General features: G+C 37.8%; 1 protein-coding gene across 43 annotated transcripts in view; it reads right to left on the minus strand.

Annotated features, from left to right (window-relative positions):
* The window catches only part of Ptprd (protein tyrosine phosphatase receptor type D), a 2,211,569-nt gene that overhangs the window by 14,561 nt on the left and 2,176,991 nt on the right, over positions 1-20,017 (minus strand). For all 43 annotated transcript variants that reach the window (XM_029475790.1, XM_029475789.1, XM_029475786.1 and 40 more), the window contains one exon: positions 343-628. In XM_029475790.1, coding sequence (XP_029331650.1) covers positions 343-628 — 286 coding nt within the window. The remainder of the gene's footprint in view (positions 1-342; positions 629-20,017) is intronic.

A 20,017-nucleotide genomic window follows, 5' to 3' on the forward strand; every position in this document is an offset into this window, starting at 1 on the left:
GGAGGAAGGAAGGAAGGAAGGAAGGAGGGAGGGAGGGAAGGAAGGAGGGAGGGAGGGAGGGAAGGAAGGGAGGGAGGGAGAGTGGAAGCAGAAAAGGAGCAGGGGCAGGAGGAGGAGGAGAAGGATCAGGAGGAGGAGAAGCAGAAGTAGAAGGAGAAGCAGGAGAAAGAGAAGCAGAAGGAGAAGGAGAAGCAGAAGCAGAAGAAGGAGGAGAGTGTTTCATATAAATCTGATCCCAGAGGAGAAGGTCAATTGAAACTTGCACTTCAAAATTGGAAAGAAAATGACGTGAAGCCTAGTTTTATTTACTTGTGAGTAACTTTATCAGAGCCAATATCTTACCTTAAATTCGAGCTCCATTCCGGTGACATTCTCCCCTGTTTCTATTTGTGTCAGCTTCTGAATGTAGGCATACAAGTTTCTAGCCGGCACTTCGGTATTTCCACATGTCACTGCTTCTAACAGTGCATCATGGATAAAGATGTACTGGTCTTCTGTTTGCACCATGTAATTCCTCTGGGCTCTCATTAAAGTTACATGGCCATAAATATCTACAGTTTTTTCATGCTTTATTCTTTCTAACATGGCATCTATTACAATGAAACAGCCAGTTCTGCCAACACCGGCACTATAAGACAAAAAGAGGGGGTGGGGGGAAGCCCACATAAACTTAGAAAAAAACTAACACATAAGAAAACCTTTACTGATTTCATTAATCATATCTCAAACTTATGAATTTGACTCAAATAGCTATTACAAGAATTTCTCAGTCACTCTGGAGTGAAAAAGACTAAAGCACAAGATACTTGGATATATATAACAATCCTGAGTAAGGTTCATTTCATTTCAAAATACAGAAATGCTAAATCTGTAATTACTTTCATCCTATGTCATATCATACAGTATAGGTATTACTTTTAAAATGTGAAAAGACATAAACATTAATTAGGCTGTTTACATTCAGATTTTTAAAGTTATTGGTTAACATCTATTAAAGAGTACATGTTACAGTTCATGCCTGTGATCTTAGCACTTGAAAATGGTGGTGGGAGGATCAGGAGTTCAAAGCAAGCATAGTAAGTTTGAGACTAGCCTGGGATACAAAAACCTTGTGTCTAAAGCATGAACAAAATATCTAGTTAGGCTTTTTAAGCAAAGCAATCTTAGGCCTATTTTTGGTTGAATTTATAATAAAAAAAGAAAATAAAAACATACCATCTATTAATAACTCAAGTATCTCATTGTAAAATTCTGCAAGAAAGTTTTAAAACTAGTGTGACATATAAAATTAATATATTCTATATTAATTAAAATTTTGTTGCACCACAAAAACAAGGCAGGGTAGTATTAAGAGAAAAATCTTAATAAATAACAATCAATTGGGAAATTCTTCCTTCTTATTTTCCTTTTCTTCAGCATTAAATGTACTTGAACATTCTTAGTGAAATTCAAGCACTCTATAAGGGAAAATAAAAGTCTCAATCTTTGTTACACAAAGAAATTGAAGGCAATTTTAAAACTCCATTATATGTGGACTTCTGGGTCAGTGTTCCAGTTTGAAGAACCAGACTGAAAGAAAAGGACATGAAAGAAACAAGCTGTAATGGGTGGCAAGGTCTGCTACTCCAAGGAGATAGGCTCACAAAGGAACTGGTTTACAAAGGCAGGGGCTTAAAACAATGAGCATCCTCTAGTATGGGAGAAGATGCTAAGAAAATTGATCACCTGTATTTCCTGTCAAGGTAAGCTTTGTGCTTCTTTTGATCTGAGTATATTATGTGTTCAGAATGGATCAATCCAAAATCCTTTCGTTTGACTATGCACATTTGCCTCCCAGTAAATATGCACATACTAACTTAGGCTCTGTTCTAGTTTATTTTCTGTTGCTTTGATAATACCAGGAGCAAGGTGAACTTGGGAAGGAATGGCATTGATGTAATCAGAGCCTTCTACTCCTTTGATAGGCTGCAGGCCTATCCTTGTGGATTCATGTGGCATAATATTAACAGGGCAGTTTTTGAATTTATTAGATGGAAGACTGGCACTGAGTAATCTTGAGGTGTGATTATTTTAGCTTATAGATTACAGTCATTCATTAGAGAAACCAAGACTCGCCCCAAAGCTTAAAGCAAAAACCAATGGAGGTATGCAGCTACTTGCTTGATCCCANGTTTTCTTATATAGCTCAGGCCCTTAAGATAGTACTTGCCAAAGTGTGTTCGGTTCTCCCACTTACATAAATTAGCAATCAAGAAAAATGCCCCACAAATATTCCCCCCACTCATCCAACACAGTCAGAATTTTACCTGAGGTTCCCTGTTCTAACATGTCAAACTGACAAACACNATTAGTTATTACAGACTTCTAGTAGCTGATAATCTTCATTTATGACATGCCAATGTCTGTGGGCATCTGTTTGTTTTTATGTTTTTGTTTGTCCAACTGTAAATCTATCTTATTGGTCAATAAACAATGAAGTGTTTTGCTAAGTCATGTAGGAGATATGACAATATGATGACTATGTTGTTAATATTAAAGATTCTAAGGCCTGTGAAAAATGTAGTCATTTAAATAAATATAAGAAAAGAAAAGATTGTGTTGGTATGGATTGGAAATTGGACTTGAAAGATGAGGATTTAGGTGACGGACCGGTGACTTCAAATCATACTGTTCCTTCTATGAGATACATGTGAAAATTTTCATGGATCAGTATACACCTTAAAGGTCTGTACAAAGCATCTGCCCAAACTCTACAAGGAATGAGTTTGGTAAACATCAGGTCCATTCTCATATGAATCAGCAGTCTCTCAAATATCATGGGGCTGCAAGGTAGTAAGATAAATTTTTAAAATAATTTAATTATTGGTCACACAGGAACCTGTTGCTTGTAGACCATATTATTTTCATACAATCCCTAATTTAAAAATTCATATGCCTGTGCAAAAGGCCACTAGATTCTTAAGTTTTAAGTTGACAAAGTATCATGGCATTGATAGATCTTGCAAAGAGCTTTTGGGCAACGTAGAATGCTATAATTTTTTATTCTAATTTGGCACAATTTCTAAGGAACACTGGTGAATACATCTCTCCTTAGAGGAAAATACACTACAAATTTATCCAAGACTATACATCAAGTTGACTATAGTTACAGCAAGAACATTTTCTGGACTCCCTATCTGACACTTTTCAAAGATCTCGACGACATGGTACTCTACAGCATGACAGAAAGGTACTGCACAGCCTCTGGAGACTGAGAGGAATAATTCCAAGTTGAAGGAGTTGAAAGCTTTTTATAGTAATGGTATTATTTCCCCAGCACACATAAGGAAGGAAAACAAATCAAATATCCACTTGAGTCTAAAATGGAAATTTGTGAGAAGAGACAAAAGGGAGGCTATGACTTGAACAATATGTTTTTTTTTTTTTTTAACCCCACAAAACACAGCAAAGTGTTCAATGTTTATTGTTGTTATGGGGAAGAACGGGAAGGAATTGGCTGACTTAGAATTTACGTGGTCTTACTTTTCTGGAGTAAAGGATTTCAGTGAAGAATTAGATATATGCCCATCCTAGAGCGAGTGTATGAAATATAAAGTACTTTTTCATTCCAGGTCACAATGTGACCTTGAGGATGTCATATAAACCTTTTTTCAATTTTTTATATATTTTGACATTTTTATTACATTTGATAATGATAATAGCTCTAACCATTAAGGAATCTAATTATCCAGAAAGTCTTAAGGCTAAATTAAACTTATCACAGTTTCTACAAACAAAGGAAGAAGGAGTTCTTTTGCAGGTACATTTTTCAATTCTATCACTGAAGACAACAAGGACCAAAGCAATGAAATTCTGAGAAAATGGTGAAAGTCACTTCTGTGTCATATGTGATTTAGCATTTAAATCTATGCTTTAATCTACTCCCTTAGACTGCTCTAGCTTTGTCCTGTTATTTCCAACTAAAACAACTTCAGATCATTGGCTCCCCCACTCTCCACTCCCTTCTCTCTGATTTTTCAAGACAGAGTTTCTCTGTGTAACAGGGCCCTTGGCTGTCCTGAAACTCACTTTGTAGACCTGGCTAGCCTGTAGTGTAGTTTCTACACCACTTTAAGCTCCAGGCGGTGTTATCAGCAACTGCCCTGGTTCCCTCGGATCCATGGATGAAAGACACACTTATATTTGCTCATTTATAACCTGCCTTATGGCTCAGTGGCTGTGCTCTTCTAAGTCTCCTGCAACTAGCATGCCCTCCCTTTTACTCATTGATCAACACACTCTAAGTCTACCCTAAACTTAGTTTCCCAGGTACCTTCTCCTTGCTCAGCACGCTAAATCTGTTCTCAACTTAGTTGTTTCTAATCTCCAGCCTGCTACTCAAGGCCCAATCAGGGAAGCGGCCAATGGCCACTCCACCAGAGATCTCACATGACTGATGGCTCTCTCTCTCTCTCTCTCTCTCTCTCTCTCTCTCTCTCTCTTTCTCTCTCTCTCTCTCTCTCCAAAACACAGCAAATTTCTTCTCCTCCTCCTGAGTCTCCTAGCTTGCCTTTGGGAACCTGGAAGTTCTGCCCACTTCTGCCTAGCTATTGGCTGGTACCATCTTTATTGATTGATCAAGAACAAACTGGGGACCAGGATCTTCAATATTCAAATGTAGATTCCTGATCAAAGCATCAGAACGACCCTCTACACTGACCTTGAACCCAGAGAGGTCTGTCTGCCTCTGCCTCTCAAGTTTTGGGATTAAAAGTGTGTACCATCACACCTAGCCAAATCCCTTTCTTTTAAACGATATGGTTATGACCATATTCATGGCTTTCCCACATCAAAAAGTCAAACAAGTCTGTAGTCTGCCCACCTCTGGCTCTTAGTTTATGTTGGTCTTTCCATGTTCTTATAATTGTCATCTGCTTACATCTACCTTCCTTGATAATCACCTCAAATGCTGTACTCTGGAGGGAAATTTCTTCACTGGACTATACTTCTGCAACAACCGGTTCTCTAACTTCAAGTTTGGTTAGGTGATCAAAGCAGTATGAAGGAAGGGACAATGGCTTCCTTGTCTGTTTGTATCCAATAACTTCACTTGGCAGTTTCCATACCAGAGAAATTGAAGGAGATCAAATTAAGTTGCAAACAAAAAGATGCAAGAGTGAAAATATCAGAACTTTTCCTAGATCACAGCAAGTATTATCCATAAACAGCAACATGGGAGACTCTATGTACGCATATTTCAAAGATAAAGCAAGCTGTTAAAGAATTCCGTGTGAAGGAAACATCTCAAAGCTGGGCTTTACTCCAGCTGCTTAGAAATGACAGTCCTCAGACACCAGTCTACATCTGTAAGAAACAGAAAAGCTGAAACCTTTGAGCTTTTACAAGTGTGCCAGATGACTTCTGTTGGACTTCTGAGTTCCCACAGCAGCATTTTCCTGCCTTCTCTGATTTACTCTTTTTTTTTTTTAAAGATGTCAGTACCTTAGTGCAGTGTACCTCTCAAAATGAAGGATTGAGTTTTGAAAGCAAATGCATTTTTCTTTGATGCTGAACCTGAGCTCCCCACAGCAGCGATAATGACGAAGCCCTATTTAGTGTTGTTTGTTTCTCATCATTTCAACAGCCTTCAACCTGAAACATGATAAGGACAGCAGAACTGATAAACTACCCTTAGTTTTATCTGTTTTCTGTCGGAGTAGTTGCCAAGCACTGAGACAAATTTTTCTAAATATCTTTCAAAAAGGGAGTGCGTCGCCCTGTGCTTTAGGCTGAGGCGAGCACAATTCAGCACACTTATTATAGTAGAGAACATTCCAGCAAAAGGGAAGAAAGCAGTACTTTTAAATCCAGTCTGGTGTTATGCTGGTCCTACCCTGCAATTGCTGAAGTAAATGCAGCTTTTCTAAGTTACCTTCTTGTTGGACAATGATATCATTAATGAGAATCAGAACACAAACTCTAGATTTCTTGTGACTTCTCTAGCAAATCCAATGATTGTTAAACTTTAGTTCTTAAAACCAAACAGTTTCCATTAGTGAAAGCCACTGCACTGTTTACACAAAGAAAAACTATGCAATCCATTAAACAAGCACGCCTACCAGGAAATTGTTATTACTTTAATATCATCACTCATCCAGTTATAAGATTTGTTTTCAATTTCTAAAAACATGATTGAGTTAGTCCCATGAGTTGAAATATGCTTAATGTCCCGTGATGTGATACAGTAGTAATGTGCAAGAAGAGAAATGTTAAGAGGCATAAGGGGACCATTCTGCACTAAAACCATTCTGGAGATATGCTTAAGAGTTGGCTCTTCTGACTAATTTAGTGGAGTATTGATGCTGACCCTCAGCTGACACATCACTGGTCTGGCAAAGGATAACAGAATTTGGAAAGCTCAGAGATCAGTGAGTTGGAAGAGAATACAGTAAAATGGAGCTGAAAATTACAGCAAGCATTTTGTACATCTATCAGCTGGTAATTTGATTGGATGTTAAATTTCAGCTATTAAGAATGGCATTTATGAAGTGAGAGTTTATTTCAAAAAATATCTATGAGAAGGTATTCAGTTTTATGAGCAGTTTTACAGCAATAATCTGGTGACCATCCTAATAAAACTCTGAAGTCATTCTGATGAGGCTTCTGTTTTAAATCTCTTCTTTCACTCAGTTAAAAATCAACATGCAGCTTAATTTCTTGGTGTCATAGTCTTGTGCATGGCATTTAGGGCACTATGGAAACAGACTCAGTGATATTTTGTATTTCTACTACCTCCTTCATGCTGATGCTGGCTGACTGGATCCTGACAGAACTCTGTGTGCCCAGAGGTTTGATTTGTTTTGTTTTGTTTTTTTGGTTTTTTGGGGGTTTGTTTTGTTTTTTTAAGTTACTCTGTAGCACTACTCTTCGTGTGCCTTCCTAAATCTTCTAGCAAGGATTTAGAGGAATTTTAATCCAGTAACATGGCTGCATTGGCAAAGGACCACATTCAAAGTTATGAACTGGCTGGAATGCAGAATGCCCTGGTATGACTTGGCTGGAAAACAAACATGACCTTAGTACACACTTTAATCTCTAACAATCAAGGTAAGGCTAGTTTGTAAAAGGAAGCAGTCATGTTTGAAAGTGACATCTAATTGAGTAGCAGACAAAGTGATGAATCTGAGAAAAGTTAGACAGAATTAGTCAGAGATAGGATACATCCTAATCACAAGAAAATAGCAGAGGAAGATAGGCTACTTAAGAGAACTAAGAGAGGAAAAATAAAAATAAAACAGAGTTGTGTGGTCTGTGGTGGGTGGTATATCTGTGGCAGTTTGACCAGGGCAATTTTACAGAAATAGGTTACAAAGAGTACAAACTAGACACAGGTGAAGATAGAGTTGCCCAGAGAATGAGAAGGAGTCAGAAGAATTGAACATTTTTAAAAAGTTAGTAGGCCTAGCAGAGAAATTCAGTGAGAAGCCAAGAGAAGCCAGATTGATTCAGTCAACTTGGAAGAATAGAATATATTGAGGCTAAAAGTTTCCAGGCCTAGGCCTATAGATAGTTAGAACAGAGAAAGAAATGCTCTGGGCTTGGCCCAAGCCATGCATTCTCCTGGCTTGGGTACAGCTGTCATCTCATCCCTCCATCCAAGGAAATGAAACTGACATTTACAAAAGTGCAAGAGAGTGGATCAAGATGACATAACTTTTCCTGGAGAGCTGAAAAGTCTATCAAGGCTCATAGTTCTCTACAAAGGAAACATGTTGAGGCACTGGATTTCATTAGAACTCTCTAGTAAAACCCAAGGCCTATAGATTACAAGAATATTGGTGGTGTGAAAGCAAAATATTATAGCAATAATTGGTATTTACTTATAAATGATGGCTCTTTCTTCCAATTTAACTTCTCAAAAAGACACGAACTATGTGTTTTTTAAAATTATTTTCTAAATCTTCTTTATAGATAAAGAAATATATATATATATCACTGTGATTATGAGAGTTCTATCTCCTTTAGAATAATGTGGTCTTTGGATGCTTCAGTAATTCTAACATGCATATATGAAGACTATATGTTAACTATTTAATAAAAACTAGTGTTACAGTATTTAGAATAGCATACTGCTTTGCATATGAGGATAGGCAAGACAAGCAGAGTAATAACAGAAGAGAGAAAACTTTCACAAAATGGTGATACCACAGAGGTGAAAGTTATTGTTCAATAACTCAGTTCAATAAACATGGAAGGAGATATTCTTCTACATATCAGTTCCTATGGAGCATACAATCTTGTATTGGTTCACTACTTATCCAAGATGCCCGTGCACGCTGAGAAGCAATGTGAAAAAATACAGCTTCTGCTCTGTGTGCTGGCGTACATCTTTAATCCCAGCACTGAGGGTACAGAAGCTATGGGATCTTTGTGAGTTTGCAAAATCTGGTCAACATAGTAAGTTTCAGAGCAGCCAGAGCACTATGTAGAGAGACTCTTTCTTAAATAAAGCAACCCACAAAACAAAACAAAACAAAACAAAACAAAACAAAACAAAAAGATTCTGAGATTCTTTATCTGAACTTCTGATCCAGTGGTCTTGGGCTGAATTCAAGATGAATTATTTCTGACCAAGTCCAAAATGATGCTGAAGCTGCACCCCATAGCCACCTTTAGGACGCAAGGATATGAGATACACCTAGTATTCTTTTCAGTATATGAAGTTAAACAGATGCATCAATTGTACTGGTGATTATGTATTTTATGGGTGAAAAGTTAAAAATGGAACAAAAGAACTTGATATTTAATTTACATAGATTTTTCCTTTAGTTAACTTAGAATGTCAATAGATAAGAGACCGTAAAAACTGCCTTTATAAAAATAAATTGTTTTTGTCAAAACATCAACTACATTACTATCTCTAGATGCCTGCGAGTACATAGACTTATCTTGTAACCAAACTCCAATGCCAGCAGCCCACCTTGCAAGTTTCCCTTGCCAGAAACAACCCCAGAGGCAAGCAAATCAGAAACCGTGTAATGAGACCCAAACATATTTTTCCAAACACAGAAAGAAAAATAGCCAAGCAATAGAACTCAGATTGGAAAGACACAAAACAAAGATAACAGAACTATTTTTAAGTCTCATATTATGGCCGGCAGCAACAGCAAAATAGTTTGAAATAGAAAGTCTTCATGCTGATTACACGAAATCAAAATACACACTGTTCAAAGGAAGCCAACATTTTTTTAATGCTATTGAGCTTATGCAATGAGTTATAGTGTATTCTCAGTCTGAGAGTATTTTGAAATAAAATAGCAGGTACAGCTGGTGAAACTCAGTGGTAGCCCTGTCCAGATCTTAGCTAATAGGATATAAAAATATTTCTACATATCTTGCAGATGTCTGGGTTCTTTTCTTTGCTGGTAATTTTATTCTGAAGTCATTATTGACAGCTGTTTGTTCTGATAGAACCCAATTGCTCTCTACCAGTCTCAGCTGCATGTAGGCTGATTTCCTTCCCTTATAGAGTATATTTCACATAAACACAGGCAGGAAAAAAATTACCAATTAACTAAATATGTGTGCAGAAAATGCTCCATTGAGAGCTCTGATCAAGTAATGCATCTAGCTGTAACAGGTCACAGGAAATTACAGCACTTATAGTTTAGAGCATTAAACATAATTACATGGAAATATTCACAAGCACTGAAATATATCAATGATGAGTGACAGCATCCAAAAAATTGTCCTTTTATTAGAACAACTTATAAATTACTATATTTGAGTAATCGGCAGGGCATTTATTCTATTGATAGATTAACTCAATGACATCTCTGACATAAATGATATGCTATGTAGCATCTGAAATGTCTTCCATAATTGACACAACGGTGGCATTTTCTAACATGTGACAGGACCATTTTTTCCAAGAGTCCTTCCCTGGAGGGGAGAATTTCTGAGCATTCACCAGTTCTTTTCCGTGCCCTTTATCACTGCTGGAGATGGGCTGTTTTCCATAACTTTATTGGAAAGAATACAGGATTCTTGAAAGTGAGCATTTTCCTTGTAGGAGACTATTCAAAGAGAATCTCATTTAGGAAGCTCCTCAAGAGATGTGTGAACAGCTTGACAATGCTCATTTTACTCTATCTAATGTGTTCTCTGGCCTTGGCTATGAAGTCTATGCCAGTTGGGGAACTTGACACTGCCCTTGTTAGTGGACTAGAACCCTTATAGAGGAAAACAATGGGGCTAGAATAATCATAACCTATAAACAGCAAACACATCGCATTAGAGAAGATGGATTTCTTCTCTACATTTCTCCCTCCACAAACCACTGGGCATGGAGAAGATGGACTGACTAAACAGGAGCAAACACTCCTTAGTAGGGAATCCATTAAGGAAAATGCACTTTTCACCAATACCAGAGATACTATATGGTGCTTTTATCTCTGATGACATAAATAACTTTTCTTCACAGACAGAACTATCTCAGATACTGGGAATCACAGAATACTTACTGCTTATTTCCCATACAGAAAGTGTGTGTGTGTGTGTGTGTGTGAAGGGATTCCAAATGCCAACATACACTGTCATTGATACCAGACATGAATCTAATTGAATGTAAACTCCTCATTTGCAAAGCTTAACACAGTGAATATAAAGTGTCCTAAGTTGATTGGTACCCACAAAATTTGGGTAATAGCCTATAGCTCCTTCTCTCTTCTACATAGAAACCAAAACAATTTTATTTGTCTATTACTTACTTTTAACAAAAAATGACCTGATGCACACATGCCTATATCCTTTAAAATTCTAGCATAGCTTGGCTCCTGCAATTGTACTATACTAATATTTATCATATGCACTCTCAAGTTATATAACTTTAATGGTTGTAAGTGACACTCAAGGGGAAAAACGTGGGTTTGTCTATGAAATTAACATCACTTACAAAACATGAGTGTGTGCGTGCATGAGGACCTCACAGAGAGTCCAGGCTGACTGGCCAGAGTTTCAGGGATCCAACTATTTTTACCTCCTCTAATTCTGGGATTACAAACATTATACCACCACATCTAGTTTTTTCATATGGCTTCTGGGACTCCAACTCTGGCTTCTCCACAGAAGTTCATTATGAACTGAAACAACCCTTTACTTGAATATTCACTTTGTTGGAAGGGTTTAAATATAGCAAGGAGACTGACCAAGAGGATGGTGCCATTCTCTTTATATATGCACATGGCAGGGCACACGGTCTCTAATATGGCATACCTATTTTCTGAGAGTCATCATAGCAGATTTTTATCCTTCCAGAGAATGCACTTTACACTCATGATCTGTGCCTTCCTCCTGCAAGCCATGCAATGACATGCCACCTATTTGACTTCCTTCATTCTGCTTTCTTCCCATGGAATGGGGTCACACTGCTTAAGTTTGCTATAAAAGGGCACTATGGCAGAATGGTCTTCACACAACAGATCATTGATAAATGCTTATCTTCTTAATTCTCCTTTGCCCAAAGACTGGATACAAAAGACTTTAGTTTGTTAAATTAGTTGACCCTGAGGCTGAGCTGATGTATATTTCTATCACTGCATGGTTTATATTAATGACATTTACAGAATCAACATTCTACTTTATCTAATGGATTCTATTATCCCAAAAGGGAAAAATATAACATAAAGTCGAAGCAGACTTTGTATTTGAAGGAACTTAAACATGATCTCATGTAATATTTCAAACCATGAACCATGAGACAAGCATCTTTTGGGAAATTTGTTCAAAATGCAGTATGTTAGGCTCTAGCCTAGTCTACAGAATAATTAATTCTTAACCCATGTTCTACAAACTGTACCTGTCCCTGATATGTCAAGAAACAGCCCCTTTTGTGAAACTAGAACTTCCTGTAGATGGGAAAACAATGAAAAGAAGAAAAGGGGAACTGATCAAGACTGGAATAGAAGCAAAGATCTGTTTGTCTTAGGTTCTGACTGTGCTCATGTAGGATTTACTGTTTGCTTAGCCCTTCATTCATTTCCACGTGCATAAGGCTCTCTAGTCATATACTACAATGAATCTCATGTATATAGTTTAATAATTGACCCAATCATTCCCTTTCCTCTAGGCCCCTTGGCTTACTATACTACAGCTCAAGGCATGTAGCCACTCTCTTAGAGTATACTCCTTTGTACTATCAAAGGGCTTTTTCCATAGGAATCAGATACTTTAATTACACAGTTGAACTATTTAATGACCAGAAAAGCCATAGAGATAAAGCAAAGTAATTTTGTTCCTTTAAAAGCTAAGTCAACTGCTTTGCAAAATATTAATGTATACCATATCATCATTCCCTCCAAAATGTATGGTTGAAGTAGGTGAAGGTGAAAAATCTAGAAACAGCGCAAAAATATTGATAAAATTGTAGGAATCTAAACTTATGTTACTTCAAATGCATTAAGTTTATGGTTGATTAAAACTTAAACTTCTTACAAGCTTTCAGCTGTAAATTTAAAAGATAATAAATCTAATATATGTATTATATATAATCATATGTGAAGTTACTGTTAATTGTATACTTTATAAAAAGTGATTTGCCCTAATCTGGGTTATCTCTACCTTACCCACTCCTAGCTCATAAAGCAAGAATTCTTATGATTCCCTCTGCTGTTCTAGTTTCTTTCCTTTGGAAGGCAGCCACACAATTTCGTGCCCAACTAGAAAACTTGGAACTCCGTACACATTAGTTTTAATAAACACTGATCATAGTGACACACAGACTTAATCAGGAATTGCCAACTGATTTTTTCTCCAATTACACTGTCTAGTTCCTCTGGTCTTATTTGATATAAGCTAAAAAAAAAATTCCAATGATGAAAATAGTGTTTAATGATTGACTACATATCTGAATGGCATTCTTGGGGGTTTATAACATAAACCAACATTTTATAGAATCCAGAAATCTTACTGTAAAGAAATCATTTAGTTTATATATATATACACCTGCTCAACAATAGAAATTGCATGTATCCAATCACCTTTATTAAGAATTCAGAATGTGTACATATATTGATGAAGTGTCCTAAATGCTGGAGTGAGTTGTTTTCTCATACTTTTTTGGTTTTCTTTTTGTGGTGTTTTGTTTTGTTTTGTATTGTATTTCTCCATGGAATTTCCTCTCACTTCTTGAAAGAGGCAGAAAAGGTATAAAAATTACTGATCAGATAATATATGCTAATGAGTGGGTGGGAAATGGTCAGCATTTGGATTTGAAAATTTAACACCTCCTGTCTTTCCTTTTTCCAAATCAGGTAGCAAGCCATTCCTGATACACCTCCTCTTTCACAGATTAAAAGCAGACATTTTAGCAGGGTAGTGCAAAATATAGGTTGTTAGATAACAGGGAATGGTGGGAGCTGCCATAACTGACCACACATACTTAACAGTTAACTTAAAAATAAAAGTGCTGAAGTTAAGAAAAAAGAGAGAGTGTGTGCAAGCTAAATGTTGCCAAGGACGGTTTTAGGTATAAGCTCTCCAAAGATGGAGGTGGTTTCAATACAGTGGGATTATTTTAAAACTTATATATTTAAGCTTCAACTTACAAAAGTACTGTAAGTATCAGATTATAGAAGTACAGAAGATCTAACTTAAAATCATCCCACCTGGAGTGGAAAAATTGGTAATACATGGTCTAATTTATCCTAAACATGGACATGGAAAGTGGGCACTCACCCAAGATAAGGCTGTTCAGGATATTAAAATCTCAAATGTTGGATGGCAATTATGTAATGAGCGTCTTTAAAAATTAGACAATGAATTGCCATTTAGCAAGCACGGCAGGAAATGTTGATAATTGAAAGTGGGTAATCCATGCCTGGGGACTCATAGTCTCTCAATTTTGAAATTGAAATACACTTGAAAATGTTCACACTAGAGTAGTTTAGAAAAACATCTCTCTCTCTAAATGTAGGGTCTCCACCAGCAAAGAGGTAGTAATGAAGGTATAGTTCAATTTACTAGTGGCTCAGACAGGATGGGAACTTCCTGTATCATGGTCAAACCGAAAAGTGGTGAGGTTTTACCTGGACCTATTAAGTAGGTGCTAATTCCACAGTGCTACTTGATGCAGCTGCCGGTGCACAGGCAGGCAGAAACCTTAGAGAAAGCATCACGATACTCGGGGAATTGGCAGACATTCCTACATTTAACTGCCATCGGGACTTATTCTGAAAATAATTTTCATGTACAATCATCAACTCAGATTTTTATACATGTTTATTCTAAGTCTTCAGGAAATACAAACATAAGAACGAACATACATCTATGGCTTAGAGCTGAAGTGTATCTGTGGAGCTTCTTACTGAATCCTGGGAAGGATTTGCTAAGCTGGGAGCTTTACTATTGTACTTTACAAACCAATAAGTTTGAGTTTAATTGAACCAAGATAACAAGAGTATTTCAGGCTGTAGCACATAAGAGAAAATAGTCGGAAACCAGGTCAATCATTTTCAGACACACAAAAGAGGGATGAAATTTTAAACACAGGTTACAAAAAATGTTTGTGGTTTATAACATTATTGGGTATGAGTTTTCAGACAAAAGAATTGACTGTAGCTCTCGGCTGAGCAAGATTCGCTGCTCAATTGATTAGAACCAGAGTTAGGTGAAGATTGAGAAGGTGAGATTTTTAAGATAAATGGAATAACTGACCACCTAGGGATTCAAGGGCAGGTTGAAGCTATTTCTTCAGCAAAACAAAAATTTCTTATTCAAGGCTTCCATAAAATAAAAGTTCATAACCATTCTGATGGTCAAAGTGAAAATAAATTAAACTAATATATTTTATCCAGATTTCCTCGTGGGGAACATTCCTTGGGCAAATGACTAGACTGCTGTCTGTTTCGCTAAGGCAATAGAGAAGCTCAGGTGAGTAACCTAATGAGTTCATGGATGTAGGGAGTCTAATATCGTATTTTTCTTAAAGCTTTCAGATCCAAGGGCTTTCTATCACTTTACATCTAGAAATGCCCTAATGTACATGAACTTCTCTTGGAAGAATGTGATTTTCATTACGGGTCCTGAGCATGTAAGTCAGCTTATATGTGGAGATATAGTTCTATTCTAGACATAACAAAACTTATCACTTCTGACTCTTGGTGAAATTTAGGCACAGCAACTATAACCAACCAAGGATACATGTGCTATGTGTATTCATCCCTAATACTCATGAATATTCAGCCTGAACTTGATTATAAGAAGATTAAGTTATTTGAAAACATATCAAATGGTATTTATATAAGAGATGGGATAAATCTTAAAATAAGTTTTCCCTTGGGAACATAAAGAAGTTTGGCCCCTTACCCCTGTTCTTTATGATTAGAGAATGATGTTTATGTTCAAATTAAAGAGTTATGAGGATTTTCTGTTTGTTTGTTTTGTTTTTGCTTTTGTTTTTGTTTTTTTTTGGGGGGGGTTGTTTGTTTGTTTTTTGAGACATGGTTTCTCTGTGTAGCCCTGGCTGTCCTGGAACTTACTCTGTAGATCAGGCTGGCCTTGAACTCAGAAATCTACCTGCCTCTGCCTCCCAAGTGCTGGGATTAAAGGCCACCACTACCCGGAGAGTTATGAGAATGTAACTGAGTTATTGAGACAAGGCAGAGTGCTGACCTTACACGGAAGTGACCGTGGCTTGGATACATGTTTTAGCCTGGCTAAAACAAAGCAAAAACAAATAACAAATGCGATGATCTAGAGTGTAAGGTCCCCTTCCTCACATGTCTCACAGAACTCAGGGGAGTATATTCTGAATGGAAAAAATAAACCAGGTACACAGTCAGGCAAGAGTTCCATAGGAGATGAAATTCCTTATGCATTTTAATCCAGTTCCTCAGGTGAGAAAGGAACTTGCTTTGGTGGGGTAGGAGAGTGAGGAGTGGGGAGGAGGCTGTTGATCCAATGCCCCAGCCCTTGAAGGCAAGTTCACAAAGCATTCAACCAGGCTGAGGAAAAAATGGCAGGGGGACAGGAGGAGGCCATTCATGTCATAGGTGCCTCGGTAACTGACAGGTACAGGGAGGACAAGTCATTTAGTAGTGAAGAGACACCCCTCTCCCAGGCAGCTTCTGTGTCCCAAAAGAAGCATTTTATTTGCTTAATTCATCTGCAGTTGGTTGGTCTTCAGCACAGAGCCTACTTACATACTCAGGGTCTCGACTTCTAAAGGCAAATCTACTGACTTGGAAGTCATGTCATTAACTTCAGCAACCACAATTCCATGCTGAGACTGTACTTTGTGAACACACTGCTACCTTGCTAATGCTACTTAATAAGGCAGAGGGCTTAAAAATACTTGCTAAACATTTGTTTATTTCAATAAATACCTTCGGGGTTTCACACAGCTAGATTCGGTAGTGCAAACATGTGAAGCAAATAAAAGTCACTCCAGAAGGTGACATGTCTAGAATCAAAGAATTTGCAAGAATAAGAAGTAAGAGAAATCCAAACCTAAATGACTATAACTGTAACATATCTACAATAAAATGGAAAAAACCCTCATTTGCATAATGTTAAAAATACTGGGGCAGACTCTTATCTGTTTTTGTGTAACACAAAATGAGGATTTGGCACATGGCATCCTATTGGATAATATACCACACACACATGGTGCTTATTTTGGTTCCAATGGATAATACTATTGACAAATTTCCTTCTCTCTTCCCTCTCAACTTTATTCAATAGAGGAGGTAACAACAGCATCTGTTGCACTTGGCTGGATCCTAGGATCAGGAAATTGTGGTTAATAAGCCTCCCAGGCATATGGACACTAACAGCTCATGGTTGGGCCATGCTACAACTACGTTAGCACTCCAGTGGGAGTGGCAGATACATAGGCCAGTCACTGCACATCAAAGCAGGGCTGCCAAGATAGCATCCACAGTCATTTTGAATGGCCTGGAGCAGTTTCCACAATCATGGCCCTAGGGATGATTACAAAGCAGCATGCATTTGTCTGTCACATCCTTTCCATATCCTTCTGGCAGCCTTCTACCATGTTTCCTTCCTTAGCCGGTCAGACAACCAGGTGCCCTGACCACCCAGGTGCCTGATGTATCCAAGCTGTGGCCCCCCACCAGTCCTTCTTTCCATTAGTCATGGACTTGAAGACCTGGGATACTTAATTGGCTTAAATGCATCCAAATTATACACTTCAACCATCTCAGCATAACCCATCACAACAGCTTTCATTACCTGTATGCTCTCTGGCGATTTTCTTAATGCATCTAGGAAGAAGCCAAGGGACCCTTTAATCAAATTAATGAAGAAAAAAATGTAAAAGACCTTAATGCACTGGGAAACAGCGTCCAAGCAGTTTTAAAAACTTGCCCGACAGTCTACGGGGAAGCTGTCAGATTTGCTGGGCTTCATTTGTTTTTGGTTTCTGTAAGTTACAACAAACAAACAAACAAACAAACAAGCAGAGAACCCAAAGTCACATGCACGCAAAGCATAAAACCATTAAGAGCATGTAGGATGTTGATAGGATCCGTGTAAATAATCATGCTTCTATGGTTTTTGCTTTTTTGTTTTTTGTTTTTCGTTTTCCTGAAGAGGCCCATTAGCCAGGTAAATTCTGAATTACCAGAGGATATACAGGAAACCTTTTTCTAATTGGCTGAGAGAGGAGTTTGTAATCTTCTTTCCCCTGCCCATAAGGTGACATAGCTGGAAAAATAATCAGATGGTAGTTAGGAAACAAATTAAATGCAGGTGTTGGTGTTGTTATTCTTTTTTACCTATGTCCCATGCCAGCAAATGAAGCTTGCATTTTGGAGCAGGCTTAGGACCCAGCTCTCCTCATCCAACCATGAAGGAAAGTCATGTTACCTTAGATTGATGAGAGTGAAGAGAAGGGCCCTGGGAGCTCAACAGATAAACGTCAACAGTTTAGGATTTAAGGGTAGAATTGACTTGATTGCAAACTGCTTCTCTTGCAGAACTGGCTTCTGTTTCTCTGCAGCTTGAATGTGGCCAGAGTCTTTAACTAGCCTGAACAAAGGATCATAGTGGGAGCCTCCTCCATTAGTCCCTGCATTCCTGATGCCTTCACTACAAAAATGAAAGGCAGGGCCACCCAGACTTCAGATGTCCCAGCTGACTATGAAGGACAGTGAGCTCAGGTGGGAGGAGCAGAAAGCCTGTGCTTCACACCGAAGCAGCTGGCAGAGTAGGGAGGCCCATGCTGGGGTTGTCAGCCTTCGGCTTTTGGTTGGTATCTGCAGGCAGCAGTGCTTAACAGATAAGAATGCCTTTTGTTTCAGAAAGATTGCCAAGTCCTATGGCACATAGCTGTACCACAAACAAAAATATGTTTCGAATTTTGAAAATATAATTCAATACTCAAAACCAGCGAAAACCAAAACAAAATCAAATTAACAAACAGTTTCTCAAAGTGACTGTATTTTCTAAGATCTCCTTTTAGAATTTCAAAGGGCTCTGAGCAAGTTGTTTAGTCCCAATCTTCAAGATGGAGAGACTCAATTGATATCAGCCTAGCTCATTAACCCTATCTAGCTCATCTCCACTCTTTGATGCTAAACATCATGAACTCCATCAATATCACTGTGCACTGAGAACAGACTTAACTATTTACTCTTTCATGATGGACCAAAGGGTATATGGAAAAAGGGGGAAAGGTGCCAAGGAAGTAGGATAGGAAGAGAGACAAAAAGAGACTGCCACAACCTCTTGCCGGGATGTTTTGATCTATATAAATGACAAGTGTTCACGTATTACAGGAGAAAAAGTAAAATGTTGTTATTTGAAAATAGTGGATTTTCCAGAAATATATTTTCCCCAAATCAGAGGTAAGAGATTTAAAAAGCTTCAGAGATTAGGTTAGGGTTTGACAATATGATTATCTTTCCTTCCATTCATCATGTCTGTTATCATTGGCTCCATCTGAACAGTGATAAGGGGAAAGTCTCTAAGCCATGCCCCATACACCATACTCCTGGAACTTATTGTTTTGAACTACCAAAATGTTGGCTGTCATAAAAAGCATGAGCATAAAGCAGTGTGACTGGTGTCCTGGCAAAACAGACTAGCATTTATCACCTACAACGAACATGGCCCTTAACGGAAGCCACCTTGGGGGGCCGAAGATTTATTGCAGCAACTCTGCCATGGTGCAGAAATATTTCTGGAACTCTTTCTTGTCAGTAAAGAGCCAGTGGCATGTTCCTTTGAATTTACTAATGGTAGGACATCTTTGTCCTTAATGGTTGATTTTTTTTCCTGTGCCAAGAACTTTTTTGTGTGTGTGGTAGAGAGTGCTGTTGATGAGTTAAGTAATGAGTCTTCTTCTGACTATGCTCTGAAGGGCAATTATTAAAGCAGATTTCATAACGACTTCTCCAAATATTTAGAAGGAGCATGCCTGTCAAAGAAATTTTGTAGACAGTGAAAGGTTTTGGAATTTATTCATTACCATAAATATCATATTGGTCTCTCAGCTAGAGGTGATTTTACTTGACAGAGGACATTTGGCAATATTGAAGGAGACTTTTGACAGTCAAAACAAGAGAGGTGTACTATTCTCACCTAGTGGTTTTGCAAAAGTGAAGAATACGTTGAATGCCTGACCTGTATAGAAAGACTTTAACAACAGCCATGTGGTCTGTGTCAGTAGTGTTGGAATTGGGATCCCTGGCCTTATAGTCATGACCTTCTCTATTGGGTGAAATTTAAAGCAGAATACAGCCATTATTATATCTGTAAAGTGTTATGTGCTTGCCAATCAAGGTGGATGTATATTTTCAAATACAGTTTCTAATCACACATTGCTTAGAACTCTAACTTACTTCTCCGAAAATAAACACTATTAATCGTAGATCCTATTCTATAGTAGTAAGATAAAATAATTATAAAACATCAGTAACTGCAAACATTTAGTTATGTTTTTGTTGCTGTTGTTTGTTTTTCTTTGAGAATGTGTAACCCTGGCTGACCTGGAACTTACTATAAAATCTAGGCAGGT

Source organism: Mus caroli, chromosome 4 (genome assembly GCF_900094665.2).
Source record: "Mus caroli chromosome 4, CAROLI_EIJ_v1.1, whole genome shotgun sequence".
In the NCBI taxonomy this organism is placed as follows: Eukaryota; Metazoa; Chordata; class Mammalia; order Rodentia; family Muridae; genus Mus; species Mus caroli.